Here is a 27,172-nt window from a genome sequence, read left to right on the forward strand (position 1 = left end):
TAATGTTACAGATTTAAAAATATTTAAAAATAATGTTACAGATTTAAAAATACAGTGGGGCGCCTGGGTGGCTCAGTCCTTAGGCATCTGCTTTCGGCTCAGGTCATGATCCCAGGGTCCTGAGATCAAGCCCCACATTGGGCTCCCTGCTCGGCAGGGAAACCTGCTTCTCCCTCTCCCACTCCCCCTGCTTGTGTTCCCTCTCTCGCTGTGTCTCTCTCTGTCAAATAAATAAATAAAATCTTAAAAAAAAAAATACTGAGAAAAATAGGAAAATGCTATATAGACATTTAGACATTTAGACATTTCAGTTTCTAAAATTGAGATGTCCTAGTTTAACCTTTTTTTTTGTTACAAAGAATCAACCCAGAAAAACTTATCGACATCCAGAAAAAATTGGAATCATTTTTAGCACAAGATCAAGATTTAAAAGAAAGAGCTCAAAGGGTAAGTCATTGGTAGATTGGATACCTTAGTTGGAATGGACCATATAATAAAGTTAAAATTCGTTTTCTATTACTTCTAGGTTTCGTGGTTATGCTTCAGATATTCAAGTAGTGCAATTCGCAGATAACTTTATCATATTCTTTAACTTTTAAAAAGATTATGTATTTCTTAGAGTAACCCGGGAAACTGTCAGTCAGCTCTGTGCTTCTTTAGCAAACTTACTGTAATTTCTTAATATTAGGTTAAATTTCTAGAAAGCGTAGCACTTTTCCTAAATTGTCTTTAGGAATGAAATTTTCGTCTATAAATATGACTTAATGTTCCCAAATTACTCTTTTGACTTAAAAATCCTTTTGATTAGCAAATACAAAGAATTCTCACTTTCAGTTAAACTTACTTGTTAGTTCTTAGAGTGCCCAGCAGTAGATGCTTTAGGAAAGGAAGAAGGGAAATCGTTTTGTGTTGTGCTTACAGCTACCCAGTTTTTAAATGGACAGATATTTGAGTCCCAGTTATAAAGCTCTTTTCACCATGCTTTTACTTTCATTCAGGTTATGAGATCTACATAGGATCTCTATCTCTGCATCTCCCATAACATATCAGCAGTGAGTTAAGAGAGTTAGGATTCAGAAGTTGTATTCTATTTCAGCAGATAGATGAAGTGAGGGGAAAGAAGTAAGAGGAGATGTGGAAAGAGCATCCTAAGTAGATAAGGAGTCTGAGCAGAAAAACGGTCAGTAGTAAGGCTTTTATGTTACGGTTTGGAAACTGGATATTCTCAGGAAGGAAGTTTTATTTAAAAGCAGATCTTACATTTCTTTTTAAAAATTAACTTATGTTGTATTTTATCAAGTTAGCCTCACTGTGCTTAAAATAACATGAGTGATGAAAGCTAAAATTTGAATGCTTACTTGGTGTTAAGCACTTAGTCATGACGTGACTCTGGTACATGGCGGTTTGATATGCTCTTAACTTCATCTTCCCAACAACCCGTGAGAGAGGTGGTAGCGATGATTTTATACAGGAGTAAATAATAGATTGAGAAAATTAAAAATTGTCCAGGGTCACATAAGGTTTTAAGTAGCAGGCCTGAGACTGAAATCCATGTGTGACTTTCTTCAGAACTTCCATGATACATCAGAAAATCAAATATGGAACTGTGCAAAGTTGAATTTCTAGCAGCTCACTTCACCTGAAACCTAATGAAAAGGGCCTTTAAAGGAAAAAAATTTTTTTCTTAATTTTTCAACATGAAAACATTTGTGTGCATATTTTGTCCAGTAGACATACTTTAAGCTAGGAGTTAACTCTTTCTTTTAACAGCTTTGGAAATAGTATGCACATTTAAAAATATTATACATGAATTCTGAAATATTGTGACTTACTGCATACCTAAGAGGTCATTCAATTATGAATCAGGTGATAAGGAACATTGGAAGGATGTTTCACTGGTTTGTGCATACAACAAATGAGCCTTCCAGAACAAAGATTATAGAATGCACATTGAAATAAATGATGTGATTTATTGGGTGTTACGCATGGTTTAGCAGAATGGCTAACCGCGGTGCCAGAAGCAGCAAGCTATCTAGTTTAATAGAAGTGATTTTCTAGCCTTTGATTGTAATCTGGATAGAACAAAAATGATAGGCAACGGGGTGATTTTTTGTGTGTGTGTGAACAACTGTAGGGGAAAAAATTATCCTTGAACTGGAGCCATTCATTGTTTTTCATGCCTATGGAGACAGGGAAAATGGTTTGAAGGAAGGGTTAGTATAAAGTTAGAGCAAATGTGAAGTTCAGGAGATACAGAAATGGGAATTATATATACTTTATAAAAATTATTTTTAAAATAATGCTTGCTTAGATGTGTTTCATCATCTTTGTTGCCTGACTATGTTAAGACTGACAAAGGATCAGGATCATGTTTACTTTTTGGTTTATATAGTTCTTGGTATAAAGATACCTTTTTTCTTTTTAAACACCGAAGAAAAATAGCACAAGATGATGATGACAAATTAATTGACATGATAATATAAAAGGGAAGGCTTTAGAAATAAACTTTTTTCTGTCATGATTTTATTAAGCTTGATTTAAATACAGTAACATTTTATTTTGTTGGAAAACATACCCTTGGACTACTAAAATAATTACTATTAATAGCTAGTATTTATTGGTATTTACTGTATTCCAGAAGATATGCCCAGGTACTCTAGATGCAGTTTTTTGGTTAGTTTCTCCCATAACACTTGAAGTAGAAGGTGCTATGATCTCTGATAGATGAGGAAACTGGCAGAAACCCAAGAGATTTGCTCAGCTAGTAAGATAAGGAGCTCAGATTGTCATCTGTATGATCCCAAAGCCTTCGTTTTCCCCCCATGATACCCTACTGCAACAGAATGATACTAACTTCTAGAATAGTTTTTTGAGGTGATATTCTATGTTGATTTGGTTTGATGAAAACAAATTTAAAGTCTTATCTAATATCACAGTTCTAAAAAGGTAGGGTTTTTTTTTTTTTTTTTTTGTGGGAAGGAGATAAGCTCAACTATTTTTTAAGATTTTTAACTACTGTTGAATTTATCCCTTTGGTTAATTTTCTTTTATCTGGTTTAAATTTATTTTCCATTCCTGACTGTTATATATCATGCATTTAAACTACTTATTTTTACAGTGTTTTGTCTCCTATATACGCTCCGTGTATCTGATGAAGGATAAAGAAATATTTGATGTGAGCAAGTTACCTATACCTGAATATGCCTTGTAAGTATTCATATTACAGTTCTGATTGTGAATCCTCAAAATTAGAGCTCATTTGTCTGAAATCTGGTTCTCTGAGAGGCCTCGTTGAAACTGCTCTGCCTTACCTTAAAAGATCTGTTAAAGATCTGGAAAGAAAAAGATTATGTAAACTAGAAAATAGGTGAGTATTAATTTCTTGCCATCATACAGAAGTTTCTTACTTGTAAGTGAAAATTTCTGAAAGTTACACTGGAAGTTTCATGTAGCTTTGTCTTAAAAGAGATGGAGAACAGTTGATGGGCATTGTTGGAAATCTTTAAATGTCTGCAGTCCTTTTGTTCTTTGGAATGCTGTCCTGGAACACTGTAGACCGTTCTTTTTTTATACTTTTGAAATAAGTTTCCTTGTCATTTCTTCCCTTATTTTAGGTTGATCCCCATTAACTGCTTGCTTATTACCTGAATATTTTTTATGTCTTGGTGTTTCTTATAGGTACTCACAGTGACCATGGCAAAATGTCCCTGTTTAGTACCTGAGGTTACTATTACATAGAAAAGGAACTCTTGGTTTTGTTTTGGCTTAGTATTTGAAGGACTTTTTTTCTTAACCCTTTCAGCTATAAAGGAGGGATGCTCATTTTTCAGTGGGGTTCTACCTGTGGGAAAAGCATTGACAAAATCCTATAGAAGCACCCTTGAGGTTAATCATGTATTGAATGTCAGCATAAAATTTCCCAGTCTGTGATGAAATACGTATTTTCAAGGCAAGGTCTGTATATTTGTCCTGCTCTCCAGGAATTTGAATGCCTTTACCTGTAAATGGAGTCTGATAAAAACTCGTATCTGGGAGAACTGCTGTTTTCTGCTCTTCACATTAGATTGTGAGTTTAGTATAACAGGTAATTTGTCAGTTGTAACATTTTAGAATGATTCAGATGGTTAGATAACAGCGTGAGGCTCCTGACTGTCTGTGTAGGTAATTGATGGAAAACTGCATTCCATGGATATAATCTGTTTTTGTCACTTACCTGTTTATGTAGTAGTTACTAATCTCACCACTTCTGAATACAATTCATGGTTTATGTTATTGGCTCCTTTTTTGTACTCTACAAAGAAGTTCTGTCCTGGTTTTCTGATTGACTTATTGAGGTATTAGCAAACAGGGGAGGCAGAGGGCTTTAACACTGGAGGGTCATATTTATGGGACATTTTGTTGCTGCAAATGCCAGGAAATCTCATCTGTTCACAGTTGAAGACCTTTGCTTTTTATTGGTGATGTTTAGGGAAGGCAGAGCCTAAATAATGGGTACAGTTTAATGTGGTGTTGCTTAATTTTTGTGGATGTTTAGACATATAATTTCCTTGACCTATAAATTCCTAAAGCAGTGTTAGACATGTAGGATATAATAAATGTTTTTAAAAATTATTTTCCTAAAGAAACACGTTTTGAACAGCTAATATGTATAGTTCATTGTGCTAGATGTTAAAATTATAGATGTATGTACTCCTACCTTAAAGGAGCTCCAAGTTTTAGTAGCTGAGGGGGACACATACATACAATTGTAATACACTGAGAGAGACATTCTGGTGGATGTGAGTTTGTGATCCCACCGTGTGGTCCCCATAACAGTAATAATGGCAAGTGCTCAGTACTGGCCGCGTATGTGCCGGGCAGTATTTTAAGTGCATGGCATCTATGAACTCGTTTTACTCTTAAAACAACCCTTTAATGTCGATACTGATCATGCTATTTTGCAAATAAGAGAACTGAGGAATAGAGGTTAAGTAACATCCTTTGGTCACATGGCTAGTGGGTGACAGTCAGGATTTGAACCTCAACAGTCCATTTCTGAGTCTATGCTTTTACCACGGCACCTCTCAGTTTCTTGAATCTTGTCTCATAGGAAACAGGCAGTGGATCCATGTCATAATGTTAGCTGTTTATCATAGCAGGGCTGGCTTTACGAGTTTATTTCCAATCCGTTAGTCAGAACTTAGGAGCTGGGAAAGACCTGATCATAAAGTGAATCTTGATCTTAGAAAGAGAAAATAATTTTTCTTTTCTTTTTTGATCTCTTGTTTAGAAATCCTATTTTTGTAGAAGTGATTATGTCATATTAAGTGTCTAAGAGGAGTGGACAGTGATAACTCGCATTTATTCTTTGGAGAGAACTGTTCTGTCCTTTCACGTCTTTTTCCATGTCCATGTCTTTTTCAGCTTTAGTGTTTATGTTTTGCAAAGTGTTTTCACTTAGCAAGTCAGATTGTTAGAACAGCTGTGAGATGGGCCTGGTAGGTACTCTTACCCCATCTTTGTGGAAGCTGAGGCTGAGAGAGGTAAACTGAACATAGGCAGATTTAGTACCTGAGCTGTTTCCTTGTTTCTGGTCTCGTGCTCTTTATTTTATACCTTGTTAACCTCTTAATGAAAAATGGGGCATTTCTAATGTTTTCTGACAGGTGTTCTGTATTTTTTGGCTTGCCTTTTGGATGATCTAACCTGTCAAGATTGAGTTGTATCTCAGAGGAGTGTTTTCTTTAAAAAAAGCTCCCAAAATAGAAATCCAATCTTAACTGTTGCATAATAACATAAGCACATCATCAGTGTACTGAGATAACTATTTTCATTTGCTCATATTTAAGGTCTCTTGGTCTTGCTGTGGCACCACGGGTAAGATTTCTTCAGAAAATGCAGAAACAACCCACCAAAGAATTGGTGGTGAGCCAAGATAATAAAGTAATTGAACCAAGGGCTCCTTCCCTCACCAATGATGAAGTGGAAGAATTTAGAGCCTACTTCAATGAGAAAATGTCCATCCTTCAGAAAGGTGGGAAAAGACCAGAAGGGACAGAATACACACTGGCTAATGGGATCAGTGATGAAGAGGAAGAAGAGAAGGAAGATGAGGAAGAAATGGAAGAGAAACTGGCAAAAGCAAAAGAGCCTCAGCCTCCATCTGTCCCTAGCACTGGGGAGTCCAAGGAAGCTCCTGGGCAGTTTTTGGACAGAGATGAGGAGGAGGAGGATGGACACGATGCTGATTTCTTTACAGTGAAGCGGCACAATGTATTTGGGTTGGACCTTCAAGATAACAAAGCAGTACAGGTAAGTTTACCCCCAGTGAAGGGTCTTCTGTTATTTCCCACCATTTCTTACCCTATGCTGCTTGTGTGGCCTTGGGGGAAATATGGGGGAAATAAAGACTAGGAAAATTTGTAGGATGACTTTCTTTGCAGTGAACTCTCCCCTCCTTCTCCATATTTAAAGATGGAATAGGTGCCTGAGAATTCTCATTGTTCATAACTTTGGGAACGCTAAGAGGGCTGACAAATTTAATCTTCTCCTTTGCCATTCTTCTGAGGCATGTTTTAAAAATTGGCTGGAGTCATGGTTATAGTGTTAAGGAAGGCAGGTGATGGGGTTCTATGGTTTATGGTGTGAGGATCCTTCACTGTGATTCTTAACATACTACTTTCTGATTTAAATCGTTATAAATGTTCCTTACAATGATTTAATCTCCCTAAGCATGAATTTTACTTTTAATGAGACATTTGCTTTTGGGCACCAACCCAGTATCTTAAATAGAAACCCAGCATTCCTTTTTAAAAGCCACTTATGAAGGTTTATTAAAAGTTTCATGTAGATCCTTTGTTTCTCCGTAGCTACCTGCCAGGAGAAATAAAAGAGATAATTCAGATAAAGCACCTGTTTTCTGGAGTACTTGTAGGTGCACAGTAAATGTGTTTCTCCTCCCCTTCCCTAGGTCTCTTCCTGTTTTGTATGCCGTAATCATTTCTTTAAAGCGAATTGAATAAAAAATGAAGCTGAGCCCTTATTTTTTTATACAGTGTTTAATAAAATTCGAACTAGTCTTAGAATAATCTAAATTTTAAACTTTGAAACTTGGATAGGTGTTTAAGTAACTAAATAAAAATCTTGGAAAGGTAGCAAACATTGTTACTGAGTGCTTAATGTGTAACCAGGCATTTTCTGAACATTATCTCATTTGGTTTTTGAATAACCCCCTGTGAGGTAGGTACTATCTCGTTGTACAGGTAGAAGGAAAAAGCAGCTAAGACACAGAGACAATAAGATAGTGAGGCACACAGCTTGTTACTGGCATAGTTGGAATTTGAGCCTAGGTATTCTGACTTGATTGATCAAGAACAGGGATACTGATCTTGTTTTTGAAGTGTGATTTATCACTTTTTCTTACAGAATTGATATACTTTGTGTGGTGTCTGATAAATCTGTGGTTAACCTAAGGGCACAAAGATTTTCTCCTATCTTTTCCTTGAGAACTTTTATAGTTTTAGTACTTAAATTTAAGGCTAGGGTTTATTTTCGCTTAATATTTGTGTATGGTGTGAGGGAAGGGTTAAGGTTTCTTCTTCTTCTTCTTTTTTTTTATTTTAATGGATGTCCAGTTGAACCCGTGCCTTTGTTAAGTAGTGTTTTCTCCTTTCCGTAACCTTGACCCTTTGTCCACGGTTGACAGTGTATGTGTAGGTCTCTTTGACTCACTTTCGTTTTTATAGCCATCCTTTGACTAGTAACACCCATCCTCATTAGCTTCATGGTAAACTCGAATTAGGTAGTACAATTCTTCCAAATTGATATTTAAAAAAAAAATTGTTTTGGTTCTTTTGGCCCACTGCATTTCCATATAAGTTTTTGAATCAGTTGGTTAATTGGTACAAAAAAAAAATCTGATGGTATTGTCATTGAGATTGCATTGAAATCTATAAATCTATTTGGGGAGTATTGATATTTTGAGTCTTCTGATTGAGGAATATGGCATATCTTTGCATTTATTTAGGCCTTAAAAGCTTGTAGCATGGTTTTATAATTTTAAGTATGCATATCTTGCACATTTTTTGTTAGATTCATCTCTTACTACTTCATAGTTTTCAATGCTATTATAAATTGTACTTTTAAAATATAATTTTATAATTCTTTGTTGCCAGTATATAGAAATACTGTTTATTTTTGTAAGCCAGTCATTCTAAACTGACCTATTAGTTCTAGTGGCTTTATTTTTGGAGATCTTTGGTATTTTCTCTGTAGATGGTCATGGAGTTTGTGAAGAAAGATGGTTTCGTTTCTTTTTTCCAATCTGTGTGTCTTTTATTTCATTTTCTTAATTATACTGTATGTTGAAAGGGCAGTGGTGGGAGTGGCCATCATTGTTCTGCTCCTGATCTGTGAGAGGGAAAACTTTCAATCTTTTACATCTGATGTTAGCTATAGGTTTTTTTGTAAATGCTTTTATCAGGATGGGAAAGTTCCATTCTGTTCCTAGGTGGGTTGGTGTGTTTATCGAAATAGATGGTGAAAATTTTGTCAGATCCTTTCTTATTTCAACTATTAAGGTGAACATATAGTTGTTCTGTTGATATGTTGATTTTTTTTTAAGTGTTGAATCAACCTTAAATTCCTATGATAAACTTAGTCATGATGTGTTTTATCTATGGCAGGATTTTGTTTGCTGATACTTTGTTAAGGATCTTTATTTCTGTGTTCACGAGGGATATTGGCTTAATTTCTTCTAATGACTTTGGGACCGTGACACATTTTAAAAGCTTTTGATACATTTTACCAAACTATCCTACGGAGAGGTCACAGTCATTGTCCCACTGGCCTTGTCTGTCTTTGCCCATTTACTTGAAAAAAAAAATCAGTGAGAAATGTGTTACCATTTGAATTTATCTTTCTTCAATTCTGTTACTGAACATTATTCATTTATTTCACTTGTATAATTTCTGTGTACGTGTATTGCTTGTGTTTTGCCCTGCTTTTCCCCTGTACTGTTTTTTTTCTGTTGATCTCCAAAATGTCCTTAAACGTTAGTTACTGTCTCTGGCTTTTTAAACTTTTTTTTATATCCCTTGTCACACAGAATTGTGCATTGGCCTGCCTCCCTTACTGAATTTTGAATACCTTGAAATTAATGTCTTACTGACCAGTATGTTTTCAGGGCCTGATACGGTGTCTAACTCCTGTTGAATTTCAAAAATGTCTCATGAAAAAGTGAGTGAATTACTGAATTTCTTATTCTTTTGCTTTGATAGTTTTATTTGCTGTGAATTATATATAATTCATGCATGTGGGGTTTATATTTGGAAACCTCTATTTTGAAACTGTGTAAGATTTTGAAAATATATAAGATTTATCTGATTGACTAAAAATGATTGAAAAGGTTTTGTTTAATTTTCTATAAACATTAGCATAAATAACTTCCTTTTTTTTCACTCATTAAATTATATACCTGTGGAGGCCAAGCTTTGGAATTTAGATAGTAGTTGAAACTATAATAGTAATGATGCAAAGATCTAATTAAGAATACATTTGCATGGTATACTATAAAAAGTTCTCTCTTTAAAATACCTACATGATTGGGGCGTCTGGGTGGCTCAGTCATTAAGCGTCTGCCTTCGGCTCAGGTCATGATCCCAGGGTCCTGGGATCGAGCCCCATGTCGGTCTCCCTGCTCTGTGGGAAGCCTGCTTCTCCCTCTCCCACTCCCCCTGCTTGTGTTCCCTCTCTCGCTGTGTCTCTCTCTGTCAAATAAATAAAATCTTTAAAAAAAAAAAAAATTAAAAAAAAAAAAAACCTACATGATTTATTTTAGATGTAATAAATTGGAAATATATGACCTGTATGTCAAATGTGAGGAATAATTTGTAATAGCATGGATTTTGAGATGCTGATAAAGGAATGTTTTTCTCTTTCTTCCTGCACATTCCCTAGTACTGTACACAGCCAGAGTTGAAATCATTGGTTCTTTGGCTGAAATAGAAATACAAAGGCTTACTGCCTTTAAGCCCCCACCTTCACCTAGTCTTGCCAGCTTTATATATTATGTGCCTTCGGGCTTTCAAAGTCAGTATTTACTTGTGCTCAAATTATCATCAGCTTTTTGGTTCTTCATCATGTTTTTAAGACATATGGTTTTGAGTGTGATTTTTGCATCTGCAGTCACAAATCAGCTTTCCATTTTAGCCTTTGTTCTTGCATTTTATATTTTAGTATCGAGTTGTACTCACTGGAGGCTGTTTTCTTCCTTTATTACCTATTTTTAAGGATAGACCTGAGAAAGTAAAGAAAACCAAACCATAGTCAAAATGGAAATAGTACTATTATTTACACATAAATGAATGTATTCCCCTTGGGAGTCTTAAGTCCTTTTTCAGACACCGCTGTCTTTGTATTTTTGTTCCTCCTGTTTCAGAATTGCTTTTGGGGACAACATACCATACACACCAGAGAACTGGTCATATTACTTAAATCACAGGCTATTCTTTGTTGCGATTATCTTTTCTTTCCTTTCTTGCCTCCTTAGGAAAGGGAGGAGATTTGTAGAATTCATTTAAAGTTTGGAGCCAGTGGAGACACATTGGATTGCAGATGACATGGGATTTGTTTAATAATCCTATCACTGTCATTGGTAAAATAATGTATTTGGTGTTTTATCATATACCAAATTCTTACAAGTTCTCATTTTATCCTCATGACAGGAAAGGCAGATGATGGTATTTAAATTTCACAAAGCCTTTTAAATGACTTTTCCAAAAAGGCACAGTGGTGGAGTCAGTACTCAGAACCTATCTCTGATGCCAAATCACATTCTCCCTCTCCTCTGTCCTGTTGCCTACCATAGTTGGTACTTAGTTTGCTGGCTCTAAGTGGTTGATGTCGGCGTAATTGACAGCACTTTAAATAACTTTGTGCTGCCTATTGTGTGCAGACATGTGGAATACAGAATTGATGTGTTTACCTCTTTAGACCTGGGCATGAATGGAGAGGAGAGGTACTGAGTGCCCGGTGCAAGCAATGTCTTCTGGAAGACTGCCCTGTCATAGGCCTTTGCTGTTTGACAGGATCAAGGCATTGGCAGACAAACCGATTTCCTTAGCACTGGAGAGCGAACCATGAGTGACAGAGCAGTAAAAGAGATGGGTAGGAGAGAGCCCAGCTGGCATGATCACACAACAGGGCGGTAAGAGGTTGGCTGACCTCCTGTCATAGGGAAGAAACTTGTGTTTGGCTAGTTTTATTGGCTGCTGGCTAGAAAGTTGACCTCCAAGGAAACAGTGTTAGAGAAGAATATGAATATATAATTTAGGTGATGAATTTGAAAATGATTTTAAAACATTTTCTTAAATAGAAGAATGGAATCTCTAAGCATATACTTTTGTCTTTCTCATTTTATAATTGTTTAGAGATGAGACTGAGGTGGATTCCATTTTTAACTTAGCACTTGTCCTTTTAAAGCCATCAGAAGAATAAACCTAGGTCAGCCTTAAGATTTGAATGATACTCATAGATAATTCTTTGTTTAGAGTAGAATCTATACTCTGTTTACTTGGAGTCTTATATTTTTGCATGAAAATTCTTGGTATTGCAAGAACTCCCCAGTGGTAAAGCATAGATTAGCTAATGTTACTATTATTTATAAGTATTCTCTTACAAAAGTTTTCTAAAATTTTGAATCAAGATTCTGATAAATGGGAGCTGGAGTTTTTCTGCCTCTTTTCTCTGTATCTTTGCTCTTTCCCCCTCCCTCCTCCTTCCTGCTTGTCTTTTTTTCTTCCTTCCAGGAGCAAAATTACTGAGTGCCAACTGGGCGCCAGGGATTGTGCTCAGGACTTAGTGAGTTTTAGAGGCTTATACTTGAGTTAATGTAACTGATTATTAAACCAGAATTTCGGTAGAGAATTCCAGCTTTCTCTTCATTTATTTGTTCATGTAACCAAATGGTTTAAAGTTCTAATATTGGCACCTGGGAGAGAATATGGCCTGGGGCAGCAGTTTTACCTTAAAGAATGGATAGGTGTTAATAGGAGCGGGGGAGTAAGCACTCTAAGCAAAGAGTGCAGAGTGAGAAAAACCATGACCACAAGAAAGTATGTGTTTAGTGTGGGGAGCTCTTTTTGGTACGATGTTCAGTAGTTAGCCTTTCAGAGCCTCAGTGTCTGTGTTTGTAAAATGGGTCCATTAACAATGTCTGCTTGGCAGAATTATTGTGATTAGAAATAGAAAGCACCCAGCACAGTTGTGTACATAGAAGGAGGTAGTTAACATTAGCTATGATTTCCACTCGATAAAGTATAATAGGAACATACAGGTAAGGGGGAGATACAGTTCTAATATAACTCCAGGTGTTATATTAGAAAACTAATTTGCTTTTATGATTATAGCATAGTGGATAGAGCATTTCTCACATTCTCAGTCTTGTGCGTTGATCTGGAGTGCTAAACCCTACGCTGATATCACAGGTCCAGTTGACATCACAACCAAATATTTATGGAGAGTTTATAATTGATATAACCAGGCTATATTAGGCAAACACAGTGCCTTGTAGAAATGGATTGATTGCTTGTAAATAGAACTAAAAGTGGTATTAACAATAGATATTTATTTCATGTGGAATCAGTAAATGAAATTATTATGTTAATTTTCTGGATGGGGAGTTCTCTGTCCAGTCACCTGGCAATATTCTTGTGGATATTAATACTGTGCAGTATATTTCTAGAAGATACTATGTAGAAGATACTAGGTTATGGATTTTGCTTATATTTAAAGACTGTTGATTTAAAAATGGGCATTAGAGGAAGTAATGCCTTTGTTTGGGGAATGTTTGGGACATACTGATGAATTGTTGCAGGAGAGTGCTGCTTTAGCTGTATTTTATCACCATGATTATTTGATTTAAAATGGGAATGAACCGATGGTAGCTTAATTCCCGAAATTTCTTGCAGACGACTCAGTTTTGGTAAAAAGTATCAGGAAGTGATGAATATTCGTTTTCTGTAATCTGCCACGCACTTTGATTATTATATATCATTTAGTAAACTCTTATCACAGTCTTGGGTGGGATTACCCCCATTTTGCAGGTTAAGAAAGAGACTCTGAAAGGTTCAGTTGCTTGCCTAATGTTGCACAGTTAGTGAAGCGGTGTAACTGGAATTTGTACGTGGGCCTATCTGATGCGATCCTCTTCCTTGAAGCCCGCCTTTACTTCTTTATCTCACTGACATCTGGATTCCAGTTTTCTATTTCACTAGTTTTTTCTTTTTGGCATTTCATAATATACCTCCATGAATGTCTTAATTTCAGTTTGTTCTGTACCAAGTGACTACTGAGATTGCCATAACCTTGGTGTGCAAGGGTCTTATATAATGCTTAGTTGAATTAAACAGAAGGGAGAGCTCTTTAAAACCTAGGAGTCAAGATTACTGTACTGCCCTCAATTTTTGGTACCATGAAGGGGAGCAGTGGTGGGATGACCTTAAATGTTGAGTAGTTCAAATAGAGTTCACATATATGCTCTTTGGTCTTCCTACAGGTGCTTTTTCTTTTTCTTATTTCCATTCTTAATTCTTTGTTTTTTTTTTTTTTTTAAAGATTTTATTTATTTATGTGACAGAGAGAGACACAGCAAGAGAGGGAACACAAGCAGGGGGAGTGGGAGAGGGAGAAGCAGGCTTCCCGCCGAGCAGGGAGCCCGATGTGGGGCTTGAGATGCGGGGCTCGATCCCAGGACCCTGGGACCATGACCTGAGCCAAAGGCAGACTCTTAACGACTGAGCCACCCAGGCGCCCCTCCATTCTTAATTCTTTAATTGTAATTCAAACTTCATTCCAATTCCAAAGGAATAGTTATTGTGTGATTTGAAAGTTAAATGTACATACTGAGTTGGTATATAAATATATATTTTCCTTCCTTCCCTATTTGAAATTTTTATGCATATGATTTCCTGAAGACATAAATTGACAATGGAAAGCTAAAAGCTTTTGGCTTGGATGTTTATTCTTTCACATGCTGAATCATTATTGTATCAACAATATTTTGACTTTTCCCCTTCATTTCCTACTTTTATACATCCTCAGTATTTAAAGCATCTGCTGGCTACTGAATTTTCTTTTTCTTTTCTTTTCTTCTTTTTTTTTTTTTTAAAGTAGGCTCCACGCCCACTGTAGAGCCCATGTGGGGCTTGAACTCACAACCCTGAGATCAAGACCCGAGCTGATACCAAGAGTCAGATACTCAATGGACTGAGCCATCCAGGTGCCCCTGGCTACTGAATTTTCTAGTGACTTAATTTTATAGCCTAACTTTTGGAAACTTTATTTTTAATCAGGATATGTTTATCTTCACTTTAAAGTAAACTGGAGGTAATGAAAGAAATGTGAAATAGGACAGGTTATTATTGAGGGCTATGTAAATTGCCCTTGAGCTTGATTGTTAGGATAATCAGAAATAAGGAGCTTTTCATGGGCGCCTGGGTAGCTCAGTTGGTTAAGCGATTGCCTTCGGCTCAGGTCATGATCCTGGAGTCCTGGGATCGAGTCCCACATCGGGCTCCCTGCTCAGCAGGGGGTCTGCTTCTCCCTCTGACCCTCTTCCCTCTCTTGCTGTCTGTCTCTCATTCTCTCTCTCTCTCAAATAAATAAATAAAATCTTAAAAAAAAAAAATTAAAAAAAAAAAAGAAATAAGGAGCTTTTCAAAGTCATCAACAAGTGCTTGTTTGTATTTATAGCTCTAACGAATGTAACTGTAGAGAATTTAGCCTAATATGACAAGTACTATCGTTATGAATAGTTGAGTTTCCAAAATGTTGTTTGTAAGACCCTTTGTTCTGAAGTATTAGCAGTCAATATATGTATACTTACCTAAAACTTTTTAACAGGAGGACTGTATTTGTGGAAGCAGTGGATTTTACTCATCATGTTCTCTTCACCTCTCAAATTTGTCAGAACAGATTTCCGTTTTATTTTGTTCTGTTCAATATACGTTTTTGGAACAGCTTCAAAGATACATGCTGAAACTGAGTCCAAGGCAGCAGCTGAAACAGTGCCATTTATTGGTGACAGGCAGAGTTAAATCACGTTTGCTTTGATGTGAAGCTTTGACATTAAAGTTTGCATTTCAGGTGAAATGGAGGCTTATTAAATGAAGGCTTCATAGGTTTTGTTTGTTTGTTTGTTTTAAGAAAAATTAACTCACTCACCAAATGCTTAATGAAAACCTGCTGAGTACCAGGTGTTGAGAACATTAACAACATTCCCTGACCTCATGGAGCTTAAGTTCTAGTGGGGGAAGATGGACAAAAAAATAGGTGCATGTGTTGTGGGAAAAATGAAACAGGGTAAGGGGGAGGCAGGGTTCAGGTTGCGGGGTTGCAATTTCAAATAGAATGGTCAGAGATCCCTGCCTGAGAGCGTGTAAAGCACTCTTCTGCCATTGCTGGCTTAAGACCTTTATTGGTTTCTAAGCACTGGAAGGATTGCTGTGCTCCCTCCATACATACGTAATTTGAAACAAAAAGCATACTGAATTTTGAAACAGTAAAAGTCCTTAAGTTCTGTTTTTTCCATGATGACTACTTTATTGCTTTTGTTGAAATACATTATTTCAAAAACATTTTAAAGTACTCTGTCTTGGCTGGTGCCCTGAGCTGTGTGTGATTTGCTGGTTGGTTGATGGAGCCTGGGAGCTAGACTGGGTAAAGGGAATGTAGAGAATTAAGACACTTCCGGGAGCCCTGCTAGCAAGTTAATTGGCCAGAGCAGTGGCATTTCAGTAAAGTTCAGTGGGAACGGGATGCCTGTACATTAAGAAGGGCCAGTTTTTTTTCAGTAACATTAAAGCCTAAGTATTGACTGTGTACAGTTGACAATAGAAAGAAAACAAGCCAGCTATTTTACCAGCAAAATGAATTTATTCAGGAATTTATTAGGATAATAGAAACGCAAGACAGAAAAACTATGACAGAGGGCCGCCTGGGTGGCTCCGTTAAGATCTGACTCTTGACTTCCGCTCAGGTCATGATCTCAGGGTCCTGAGATCGAGCCCCTCTGGATCCATACTGCGTGTGGGGTTTTTGTCATTCTCTCTCTCTCTCCCTCTGCTCCTCCTCACTCGTCTGCTCTCTCTCTCTAAAAATGATAATAAATAAATAATAAAAATAAAAATATTAAAAATAAAGAAAGAAAAACTATGACAAAGCATAGGCAAGTCCAGACAACGGAGGAGAGGGGTTTGATTTTGAGGAGAGGAAGAAGTTGGGAGGGGCTGTTTTGAAGAGTTTCCGGTGATGATGTCTTCTCATTGGTTAAGTATGTTGGTTTCTCATTGGCTGGGCTGTTGCTGGGCGGGGAGAACGTTTTCCCTCCTCCTGATTGGGCATGTAAAATAAGCTTCCTCCGGTTTGCTGTGTGATTGGTGGTGCTTGAGCGCTCCTCTTTCCGGCTCCCTGAAGCCATTATATGTGTGAGGCTTTACTTTTGACAGTACTTGTAAGAATAAGATTGGCCATGCTGACTTCATGATGGCTTTTTAAACTTTTAAATTTTAAAAGTTTTCAGGGGAGTGCTTCCCAAGCTATGTTTTTTCAAGGCCTAAGTGTTTAATTTACAATCCATCATAGACCAATAATGTTGTAAGACATTAAAGAAGAATTATTAAAGTAAAATGAACCTTTCTTTGTTTTCTGGCTCTGTCTCTGCCTTTTTTGCTGCCTTGTCTTTCTTTCTCTAGGCTGGGTGGTTTTCCTTTTGATTTTGGATCAGAGAGTCTCCTGTATTTTTTTTTTCTTGTTGACAAATCTTCTGTTTATATGGCCATAGTAGAAGACACTGTTGTGGGGTATTTGTGTGTGTAATGAACGATGCTTAATGAGTGGAACATACTGTTTGTCATTTAGAAAATTGTGCAGTTTCTCTTTGAGCCTTCCATGTCTTTTGGGTTATTGTTGATGGGTGGGATTTGGCTCTCTGAGAGACACCACCACACCTGGGGTATGAGGGTTCTTTGACTCTGGTACTGGGTTCCCTTTTTAAATTGGGTGCTCACCCCTTCAAAAAAGAAAGGAAGGAAGGTTAAGAGGAAGAACTGGTAAATTGGTCTTTGATAGGTGCATTGACTATGAAAGAAATGTGTAGTCAGATGACTGTTCTTGAGATCGGGTTCCATTTCTTGCTTGTTGCTGCATGGTCTGCAGCATCTTTGACGTGGGAGGTACTTACCACTTGTTTGTAATTTGGGGTCATTTTCTTTTAGAGAGTCTCTCCTGTGGCATTCATCAATAGCACTTCATCCCTAGTATCAAAATAAAGCGATAATGTAACTTTCTAAACAAGTCATGATTGGAAACATCTACAATGAAGTTTTAATAAACTGAATTTTAAAATTTTTATATTTCAAGTCAGGAGTGTTTCACTATAGGACAAAAAGTTTATTAAACAGGTACCAGATCGTCAGTCTCTGGACATTTCCACCTCCAGAAGCTGTTGCTATTTTTGGTTTGTTTTCCTTTCTTTTCTTCTTTTAGCTTGCCTGGTGGTTGTTAGAATAAAAGTGACAGACGGTCCTGATACAGTGTTGGACAGAAAATCTGCTGGTTTTTGTTTGACATTATAAATGATTGAAAACAGAATGATATTTTGTTACAGTTCTAATAAAGCCAACACAGTAGTGATTCTTACAGTGCATTAATTTTAAGCTCCAGAAACAAGTGCGTTAGTAAATGTCCCTGGAATATATGAAGAAAATTCTAAGCATTAGGCATGCATGAAATAGAAATCACATATTGCAACTTTTCTGAGAGCACATAAAAGACGCAGCTCATATTTTCACTGATAATCTCTCTTGATGGAATTTTCCTTCTGTTGATCTGCTTTCTCCCCATCCCTCACATTGGTGGAATAAATGAATCACTTAATTTCTTAGTAGCAATCACTATAGAGCCTGCCTGCAAATAATAATTCCTAAGTTTGTTTTCTAAATTAAAAAGGCATATTTCCTGTTACATCTTTTGGGTAATCATGATTAGAATAATTCTGCCACCTGCATGAATTTTCATATCTGCTAGTTTTTGTTATGGAAAGCAACAGAGCAATGCTTTCTTCCTTGCTGTGAATCCTAATTATGGAAGGTACACTAATTTCAGAATGTTTAATAGAGGAAATGGTTGCATATTCCAAAAGCACTTAGTAAGAACTTGCTAAATAACCTGTTTTCTCCTCTGGTTTGGTTCAGCATTGTTTTGTTTTCTTTGTATCTCTTGATCTATCTAGACTTTTTCCTAGCTGCTGACGTGTCCATAAAGTAGAATTTTACAAAACAAAGACTAGGTAAAATTCTATTAAGCTCTCTAGTCCCCACCCACATCTTCTGTGACTGAATTTTTTTTTTTTAAAGGAATCTGAAAAGCTGGTTTTTAGTGACTTTTATTTTCTCCTTACTATTTTCTATTAAGGGTTGTTATTTGACTCAATTTCAAGCACATTTAGTAATATGTATTTTAATAGCTATTGGTCCATTTTATTTAATAACTTGAACAAAGTATTGTTTTTTTTAGTGAGTGTTTTTAGAAATAATACTCTATTTCTAAATTTCCTATTCCACAAGAAGAGGGAGAAGGTATTTAATTGCCAAAAAATATGCTATCAGACAGGCTTCAGGACACTATTTGGTTTCTAGCCTGACTACTAATACCAGTTTAGCTAACCAGATTTGTATAATGGTTTTATAATTACAGGATTAGATATGGGGTACTGGGTTAATTTTCTTCTCTTCCTTTCCTCACCTCCCATTGACTAGCTCTCATTATGTGGCAGAAATTTCAGATTCATTTGGCTTTTCTTATTTACTGAAGAGAGAAAAACAAGTTATTTCTAGGTTTCAAGAACTGTGGAGAGTCTGAAATGCCACTCCACTTGCAGATTAACAAGTATGCCTGCCACGTTTTGATTTATGTTGCTAGACAACTCATGGCATAGCTAGCTGCAGAAGGAGCTTCCAGTTTGCATTGGTTTTCTTGTTCCTGAATTCCACAGGGACCATGTGAATGTGGTCCAGCTTGGTGCCATCCACAGAGTAGGTTTGTGTGAGAGCTAAGGAACCTCATCTTAGAAAAGGGCCAGTAGCAAACTTGTCCAGCCTTCACCCAGGGAGGAGACGTTACCTTTATTCACCTGGCCGGGAACGAATCTGTTTGCTGCCCCCAAGGGAGATACTGTATCTTCGAAGGCTGTATGCTCTACTGACATCCTTGAAAAGATAATTGGGAGGAGTAAGGAAAGAAGATGGGCAGATAGATGTCCTTTGATAGATGAATGAATAAAGAAGTTGTGATATATATATATCACAATGGAATATACTCAGCCATCAAAAAGAATGAAATCTTGCCATTTGCAATGATGTGGATGGAACTAGAAGGGATTATGCTAAGGAAATAAGTCAGAGAAACACAACTACCATATGATTTTACTCATGTGGAATTTAAGAAACAAAACAGATGAACATAGTGGAAGGGAAGGAAAAATAAAATAAGATGAAAACAGAGGGAGACAAACCATAAGAGACTCATAACTATAGGAAATAAACTGAGGGTTGCTGGAGGGGAGGTGGTTGGGGGGATGGGGTAACTGGGTGTTGGGCATTAAGAAGGGCACTGGAAGTAATGAGCACTGGGTGTTGTATGTAACTGATGAATCACTAAATTCTACCTCTGATAATAATACAGTGTATGTTAACTAAATTGAATTTAAATTAAAAAAAAAAAAATGCAGAAACACCAGAGACCTATGGAAGATTGTCCCCTGAAGCTAGGTAGCCGCAGGAAGTACTGTTTACATCTGTCTTTTTGTTGTGGTCTGCTTCTCCCAAGTCAGGATACAGAACAACTACTTCCGTTTAAATGATGAACATGAATTCCAGAGATACACAGATTGTTCTATGTTTGGTAAGGCCCTAAAATGGTGGGGAGTTACGCTTGCTGGGACTGAATAGGTGCTCCAGAGTATGCTTCCTCAGGAGCCTACGCTTACCACTGTCATAGCCCTGACCACGCTGCACTATCATATTGTTTGTTTTCCCCACCATACTCTATACCTTTATGAAGGTAGCGAATGTGTGTCCTTCATTTTGTCTTTGTATCCATCAGGATTGCCTGTCACATTAGTAGGTTCTCAGTAGCTGTTTGTTGAATGAAATGGGTGAATGATAAGTAAATGAGTAGAACCTTTTAAATTCAAATCTAGTTGACATTTTATGTGTTTATTCAGATTCCTTATCCCAACTTAGACTGTACCATTTGATAGAAAAATGTACCTGGAACATAAGCAGCCAGAAAATGGTTGCTGGCCGATTGGGTTAATTTTAGATAGGACCCTAGTATTGGAATTCAGAAGCTGGGTTAGATAACAGTAAATACCTTGTGTGAAATTTTTCCTAAACCTCTGTTAAGGCACCCATCATCCTGTCCTCTTCATACTGGTTGCTTTGATCTCTGGTCCTGTTTCCTTGACGTGGTCCTCTGTCTTCTCTAGGGAAAAATAGTAAGTGAAATATTGGCTGCCCACCTTCTTCTAAAGATGGTGGAGGAAGTTCTTTAGAAAAACTGATGTCTTAAGTTGTCGTAATTCTCAATTATTTTTTAAATACTGCGTAGATTACTTTAAATTTTTGCTTAGTACCAAACCTTTATGAAATTGAATTGGATCTAAATGTACTAGATCTCATTCCATTCTCATACAAATAGCCACAGAAAATGGGCTGTGTTAGTGTAAAACTCTCTTCTGTAGGAGGAATGGCCCTGTGATGTCAGTGAGTAATTAGTCTCACAAACTTTGAAATGGAGTGCAGTTTGCTTTTGTTTAAAAGTTCAGTGTTTAAGCCCCTATCCTTACACACAGAGCAGGTCCCCACCTTCTTTTCATTCTTGTAATTGAAAACATCATTAGATACTCAATAGCTTGTTAAAATATCATAGTTATTTTAAAAAATTCCTTTATCCTAAAAATTTAATAAAGTATTTTGTGAAGAAAAAAAAAGAAAAACTTATTTCTTACATTGAACCACCCGTAATTTTATTTTATAGTGAGTTCACTTGTAGAGATCAGTTTGATCCTAATGTTCTCCCATCAAAGGCTTGTTTCATGTCTAAACGTGTAGGTGGTTCTGCACCTACAGACAGACAAAAGGTGTGTGTATAAATCACTGTTGCCGGAAGACTTTATGAGCCCCCCCCAGAGCTGTGTCCTTCTTCAGCTGCAGATTTAACCTCGGCAGAGGCAGAGGCAGGTGCTGCACAAAGGCTCCTCGTCATCCAGTGCACTGGGTCCTGTTGTCCCCACGTTTAAGAAGCTTGCAGGAGCATTCTAAAAACTACTAGGTAGTAGTTGTGCTATCTCTTGAGACATGTGGATAAGCATGATAATCAAAATTATCTAATATTTTAAACCAGAAATGAAAGAATTGTTTTGGCAGGTCTATGTGTTCACATTTGTGTTGGGATTATGTGTTCTTGTCAAGAGTGTATTTAGCAGTATAAAGAAGAAAGATGATTCATAAGCTTTTTCAAATTCGGACCTACAACTCATTTATGCTTAATTATATTGTCATTTATGTCATTAATTTGGAAGGCTTTAGGTAGTTTTCTAGGAATTCCTCAGTTCAGAAGTTGAGGGCAAGAGTAGTTTCATTGCAGTTGGGAAGTTTTTTTTCCGGGAGCATCCATTTACTGAGTTGTGCACATTGTGTGAAATGTAAAGCCTTAGCAGATGCCAAGAAATAATTATTTGATGAGGCTATTTATGTCTCTGGTTTTCTCAGGTTAAAAGGCTCTGCTGGTCCCCTTAGGACACAAGCTTCTTTCTTACTTTGTTGAGATCTCTGTAAGAACACCCACAGCTACTTCAGGGACTCATTATTCCTACTTTCACTGAAGCGGTTCATAGTACCCAGACTCAAAAGTCTACTGCCAAAAGAATGAAAATCCTGAGCCTTTAGGCATATGGGCTAGACTGAGCTTTTGGGATTGTGTCAGTTGACTTCATATTCTCTGCCACGTTTTCCCTCCTATATTTTATTTTTTAAATTTACATGATATGAACATGATGCTATACCAGATATGAAACAGATTTGTCAGCCCTTAAGAAAGTTACATGGTTGAGGAGACAAGATATTGATACGGAAGCATTTTGTGAAATAACAACAGAAATGCAAGAAAGATAATGTAAAGTATTTAACTGTAGTAGTAAAGTGCTTTGAATTTGAACTAGAACTTTGGGCTTGAGTCCTGGAGATCTTTTTGCAGTAGGTGGGACTTGATTAGTGTTGAAGGTTGTATTGGATTCGGTAGCTGGACAAAGAGGGAAAGAACATGAGCAGAGGTGGGGGCAGCGGTTGTGGTCATTCAGGTTCAGGATAATAGAAGAGCCCTGCAGGAAATGATGGGTAGGGAAGCAAGCAAAGGATAGTTTCTATTGATGTTTTTGTATTACCCAAGTTTACTACTGTGACCGCTTACTGCAGTTTAAATATAAATCTGATCATAGTGTCAAGTAAAGAAAACTTGATGTAGATTCATCTTAAAATGTGACTTCTAAAAGTGAGAGCCCTCCTTTAAAAATTTTTTTAAATATTATTCAAGTATAATTGACATACAATGTTATATTAATTTCAGGTGTACAATATATTGATTTGACACTTCTATACATTACTCATTGCTCACTCTAATAAGGTGTTGTCTGTCACCTTACAACATTACTACAATATTATTGACTGTATTTCCTATGCTGTACTTCTAATCTCTGTGACTTACATATTTTATAACTGGAATTTTGTACCTCTTTAATCCCCTTATCTATTGCAACCACTCTCCCCCCCTACCTCCCCTCAGCTACTGTCAGTTTGTTCTCTGTATTTGTGTTTGTTCTTTTGTTTTATAGACTGCACATATAAGGGAAATAATTTGTTACTTGTTTTTCTCTGACTTATTTCACTTAGCATAATACCCTGTAGGTCCATCCATGTTGTTGCAAATGGCAAGATCTCATTCTTTTTTTATGGCTGAGAAGTATTCCACTGTATGTATATGTGTATGTGTATACACACACACATGTATACACATACCACATCTTCTTTATCTGTCGACGGACACTTAGGTTGCTTCCATATCTTGGCTATTGGAAATAATGCGCAGTACATACAGAAGTGCATATATCTTTTGAATTAGTGCTTTCATTTTCATTGGGCAAATAGCCAGTACTGGAATTACTTGATCATATGGAATTCTCTATTTTTCATCTTTTGAGGAAGCTCAGTGCTGTTTTCCACAGTGACTGCACCAGTTTACATTCCCACCAGCAGTGCATCAGGGTTGCCTTTTCTCCATCTTCTTGTGAACACTTGTTATTTCTTTTTGATGCCAGCCATTCTGACTGGTGTGAGGTGATATCTCATTGTGGTTTTGATTACATTTCCGTGGTGATGAGTGATGTTGAACATCTTTTCATATGTCTGTTGGTCATCCATACATTAAAAAATTTTGTTAAAAGAATTTCTATTCATTGGATTTTTTTTTTGGTGTTGAGTTATATATAAGTTCTCTATTTTGGGTATTAGTGACTTATCAGGTATATCATTTACAAATATTCTCTTTCATTCAGTAGGTTGTCTTTTTGTTTTGTTGATTGTTTCCTTTGTGGCACAAAAACGTTTTATTTCCGTGTAGTTTCAATGGTGTATTTTTTCTTTAGTTTCCCTTACTCAAGGAGACAGATCCATAAATATGTTGCTAAGGCTGATGTCTAAGAGTCGACTGCCTATGTTTTCTTCTAGTTTTATGGTATCAGGTCTCACATTTGAGTCTTAAATTCATTTTTTTATTTTTGTGTATGGTGTAAGAAAGTGGTCTAGGTTCCTTCTTTTCCATCACCTCCAAAAGGAAATACCACACCCTTTAGCAGTTACTCCTCAAACCCCCGTTTTCTTTTGGCCATAAACAACCAGTAATCTATTTTCTATTGCTACAGGTTTGGTTATTTTGAATATTTCATATAAGTGGTATCATTTGTGGTCTTTTGTGACTGACTTTTTTCCCTTAGCACAATGTCTTTAAACTTGATCCATATTGTTATATGTATCAGTACTTTATTTCTTTTTATGGTTGAATAATATTCCATTGTGTGGATATACCACATTTTGTTTATCCATTCATCAGTTAATGGACATTTGAGTTGTTTCCATCTTTTGGCAATTATGAGTGATGCTGCTATGAACATTCGTATACAGATTTTTTGTGCATATAAGCATTCATTTCTTTTGGGTATGTCCAGTTGCTAGGTCATATGATAACTGTGTTTAACTTTATGAGGACCTGCCAGACTGTTTAACAGAGTAGCTGTACTACTTTGCATTTCCACCAGCAGTGTTGAGGGGTTCCATTCTTCCACACCCTCACCAGCACTTGTCATCATCTGTATTTTTTTTTTTTTAAGATTGATTTATTTTAGAGAGCCTGGGTGTGCGAGTGGGGGGAGGGGCAGAGGAAGAGAATTTTCAAGCAGACTCCCTGCTCAGCGCAGAGCCTGACATGGGGCTTGATTCCATGACCCCTGAGATCATGACCTGAGCTGAAACCAAGAGTCGGACACTTAACCAACTGAGCCACCCAGGCGCCCCATGTATTTTTTTTTTTTTAATTTATTTGACAGAGAGAGAGAGACAGTGAGAGAGGGAACACGAGCGGGGGGAGCAGGAGAGGGAGAAGCAGGCTTCCCGCTGAGCAGGGAGCCCGATGTGGAGCTCGATCCCAGGACCCTGAGATCATGACCTGAGCCGAAGGCAGATGCTTAACCAACTGAGCCACCCAGGTGCCCCCACCCCATGTATTTTTGATTCTAGTTATACTACAGGGTGTGAAGTGGTGTATAATTGGGGATTTGATTTGCATTTTCCTGATGACCAATGACATGCTTATACTCGTGTTGTTTGTAGTTTGATTGGGTATAGAGAACATAAGCATTAAGTGATGATAACAATGGCTGTTGGCTTAGGTGTGTTACAGAAATGTTTTGGAGGGAGGCAGTGCAAGGACCTGTGAAGACAGGACTTGAATTGAGGACTTGAAGAAAGGAATTTAGCCAAGAATTGTGATTATAAGGACCTTTTATTTTTAACAAGGGAATAGTGTAAACAAAGGCTTGCAGATGGAAATGTATGTGTCCCTTTGTGAAGATATATATGAGGGAGTCAAAGCTAAATTTGAACAGGTGGGTTGTGCTAGATTAAGAAGCTCAGTATATGAACTTGAGCCTGGATAGTGTATATAGGGGATACTTAAAATATGTATGTTTAGTATGATTATATGTAAAATTATTTTCCGTAGATCATTCTGATCAAAGTATAAATCAGGGATAGCAGATAGGTTTCCTGTTATGTGCTAACTGATCAGTTGGTGGTAGTGACCTGGATCTCTGTATTGAAAAGGATATATTCATTTTGGCTCAGTGGGCCATAGTGTGGTGATTCAGTAGGAAGGCCCACTTTTAGTACAGTATGGAAGAGTTTTGATATAATCACTACTTACTTCCCATTTCTGGAGGGTAGACTGAGGTGATAGATGCGAATATAAGCAACGTGAAGAGAAGAGTAAAGGCATAATATTTTCATGCTGTGGACTGTGTGGGCAGAATATTTGTGACTTCTCCCCTGACATTCCTTTTGATTTCTGGAGAACTAACTTGTTTACTTAGCTGTGTACTTGTGATTACTCTGGCTCAGTCCCCGTTTCCTTCATGTCTACTATTTTCCTCTCCCTATTCTTTGCTTTGGACTGAGCTCCCTAACTGATCTCCTTTCTCAAATCCATCCTCCAACATAGCCATCGGAATTATCTTAATTAAATGCACATCAAATCAGGACTATTACTGATCTTCTTCTTGCTGAATATATTATGTTATTTTTCATGGAATAATAGTTATTGATTCATAGAATTTGCTTTACCAAACTTTTCATGGATTCTGGCTTTTCTGAGATCTTTGGATGAACTAGGTTTATTATTAGGGTTCAGGCAGAAACACGCACACACACAAACTATGAAAAAGGTTTGTCTGCATATAGGCTTCTGTGGTACATGTATAATAAGTGATTAATGGATTGACCCTCTTGAGGTAAGAATTACAAGTTTTGGATAAAATATGAAACTTAAGGACTTGAGAGAACAAAAATAAGCAGATTCTAGAGAGGAGTCAAAATTTGCAAGAAAAGACTGACATGGTAGATTCTCTGTTGTGGTAATTTTGCCATAAGGATGGGTCACAGTTACAGAGTAGGAAAAAACTCACATAGAAAGTATGCAGTGTTTCTTGTCTGGGGAAAAGGGGATGGGGCTAGGGCAGTTATGGCCCTCAGGATGAGAGGGGACTACTGGAAGACATAGTCTGGGAAGGAGAGCTCCAGATCTTTTCAGGGGACTTAACTCTTCTTTGTCAGCAAATGGTAGAGCAACTAGATTAAAAAGACATAGGAAGACACTGAGGATCCATCTGGACAGCACCATCAATCACCTCAGTCTAATCAATATTTTATTTTATTTTATTTTTAAAAAAATTTTATTTACTTATTAGAGAGAGAGAGAGAGTGCACACGTGTGCAAGAGAGCAAGCAGGGGGAAGAGCAGAGGGAGAGGGAGATTATTTCAGGAGACTCGGTGCTGTGTGCAGAGCCTGATGCGGGGCTTGATTCCAGAACCCTGAGATCATGACCTGAGCTGAAACCAAGATTGGCTGCTTAACTGACTGAGTCACCCAGGCACCCCCCTAATTGATATTTTAGAGCAGTACATCTGATAAGTGTGAAATTTTCATTCTTTTCCAGTTCACATGCTGTATTCATAAAGCATCATATACTAAGTCATAAAATAAACTTCAATATATTAAAAGGGTTGGATTCATACACAGTATATACTTGATTACAATTGAGTTAAAATAGAAATCAGTTAGACATCCAAAACACCCCAAGTACTAGGAAAACTAAATCTGATTAAGGTTTGAAGAAGTGAGTGTCCTTGCTTAGTACCTATTTTTGGCTTTTCAGCTCTAATGTTGTCATGGATACTCATTTTTAATAGTGAGGTAGGACTACAGAGGACCACAGAATGGGTGGCATATGAACTATTGAACTCTACATCT

General features: G+C 37.0%; 1 protein-coding gene across 3 annotated transcripts in view; it reads left to right on the forward strand.

Annotated features, from left to right (window-relative positions):
* The window catches only part of DDX10 (DEAD-box helicase 10), a 266,086-nt gene that overhangs the window by 42,541 nt on the left and 196,373 nt on the right, over positions 1-27,172 (forward strand). For all 3 annotated transcript variants that reach the window (XM_032427925.1, XM_032427928.1, XM_032427927.1), the window contains exons 11-13: positions 360-447; positions 3,119-3,207; positions 5,829-6,291. In XM_032427925.1, the coding sequence (XP_032283816.1) occupies positions 360-447; positions 3,119-3,207; positions 5,829-6,291 (640 nt within the window). The remainder of the gene's footprint in view (positions 1-359; positions 448-3,118; positions 3,208-5,828; positions 6,292-27,172) is intronic.

This window comes from Phoca vitulina, unplaced genomic scaffold (assembly GCF_004348235.1).
Source record: "Phoca vitulina isolate PV1807 unplaced genomic scaffold, GSC_HSeal_1.0 scaffold38, whole genome shotgun sequence".
Lineage (NCBI taxonomy): Eukaryota > Metazoa > Chordata > Mammalia > Carnivora > Phocidae > Phoca > Phoca vitulina.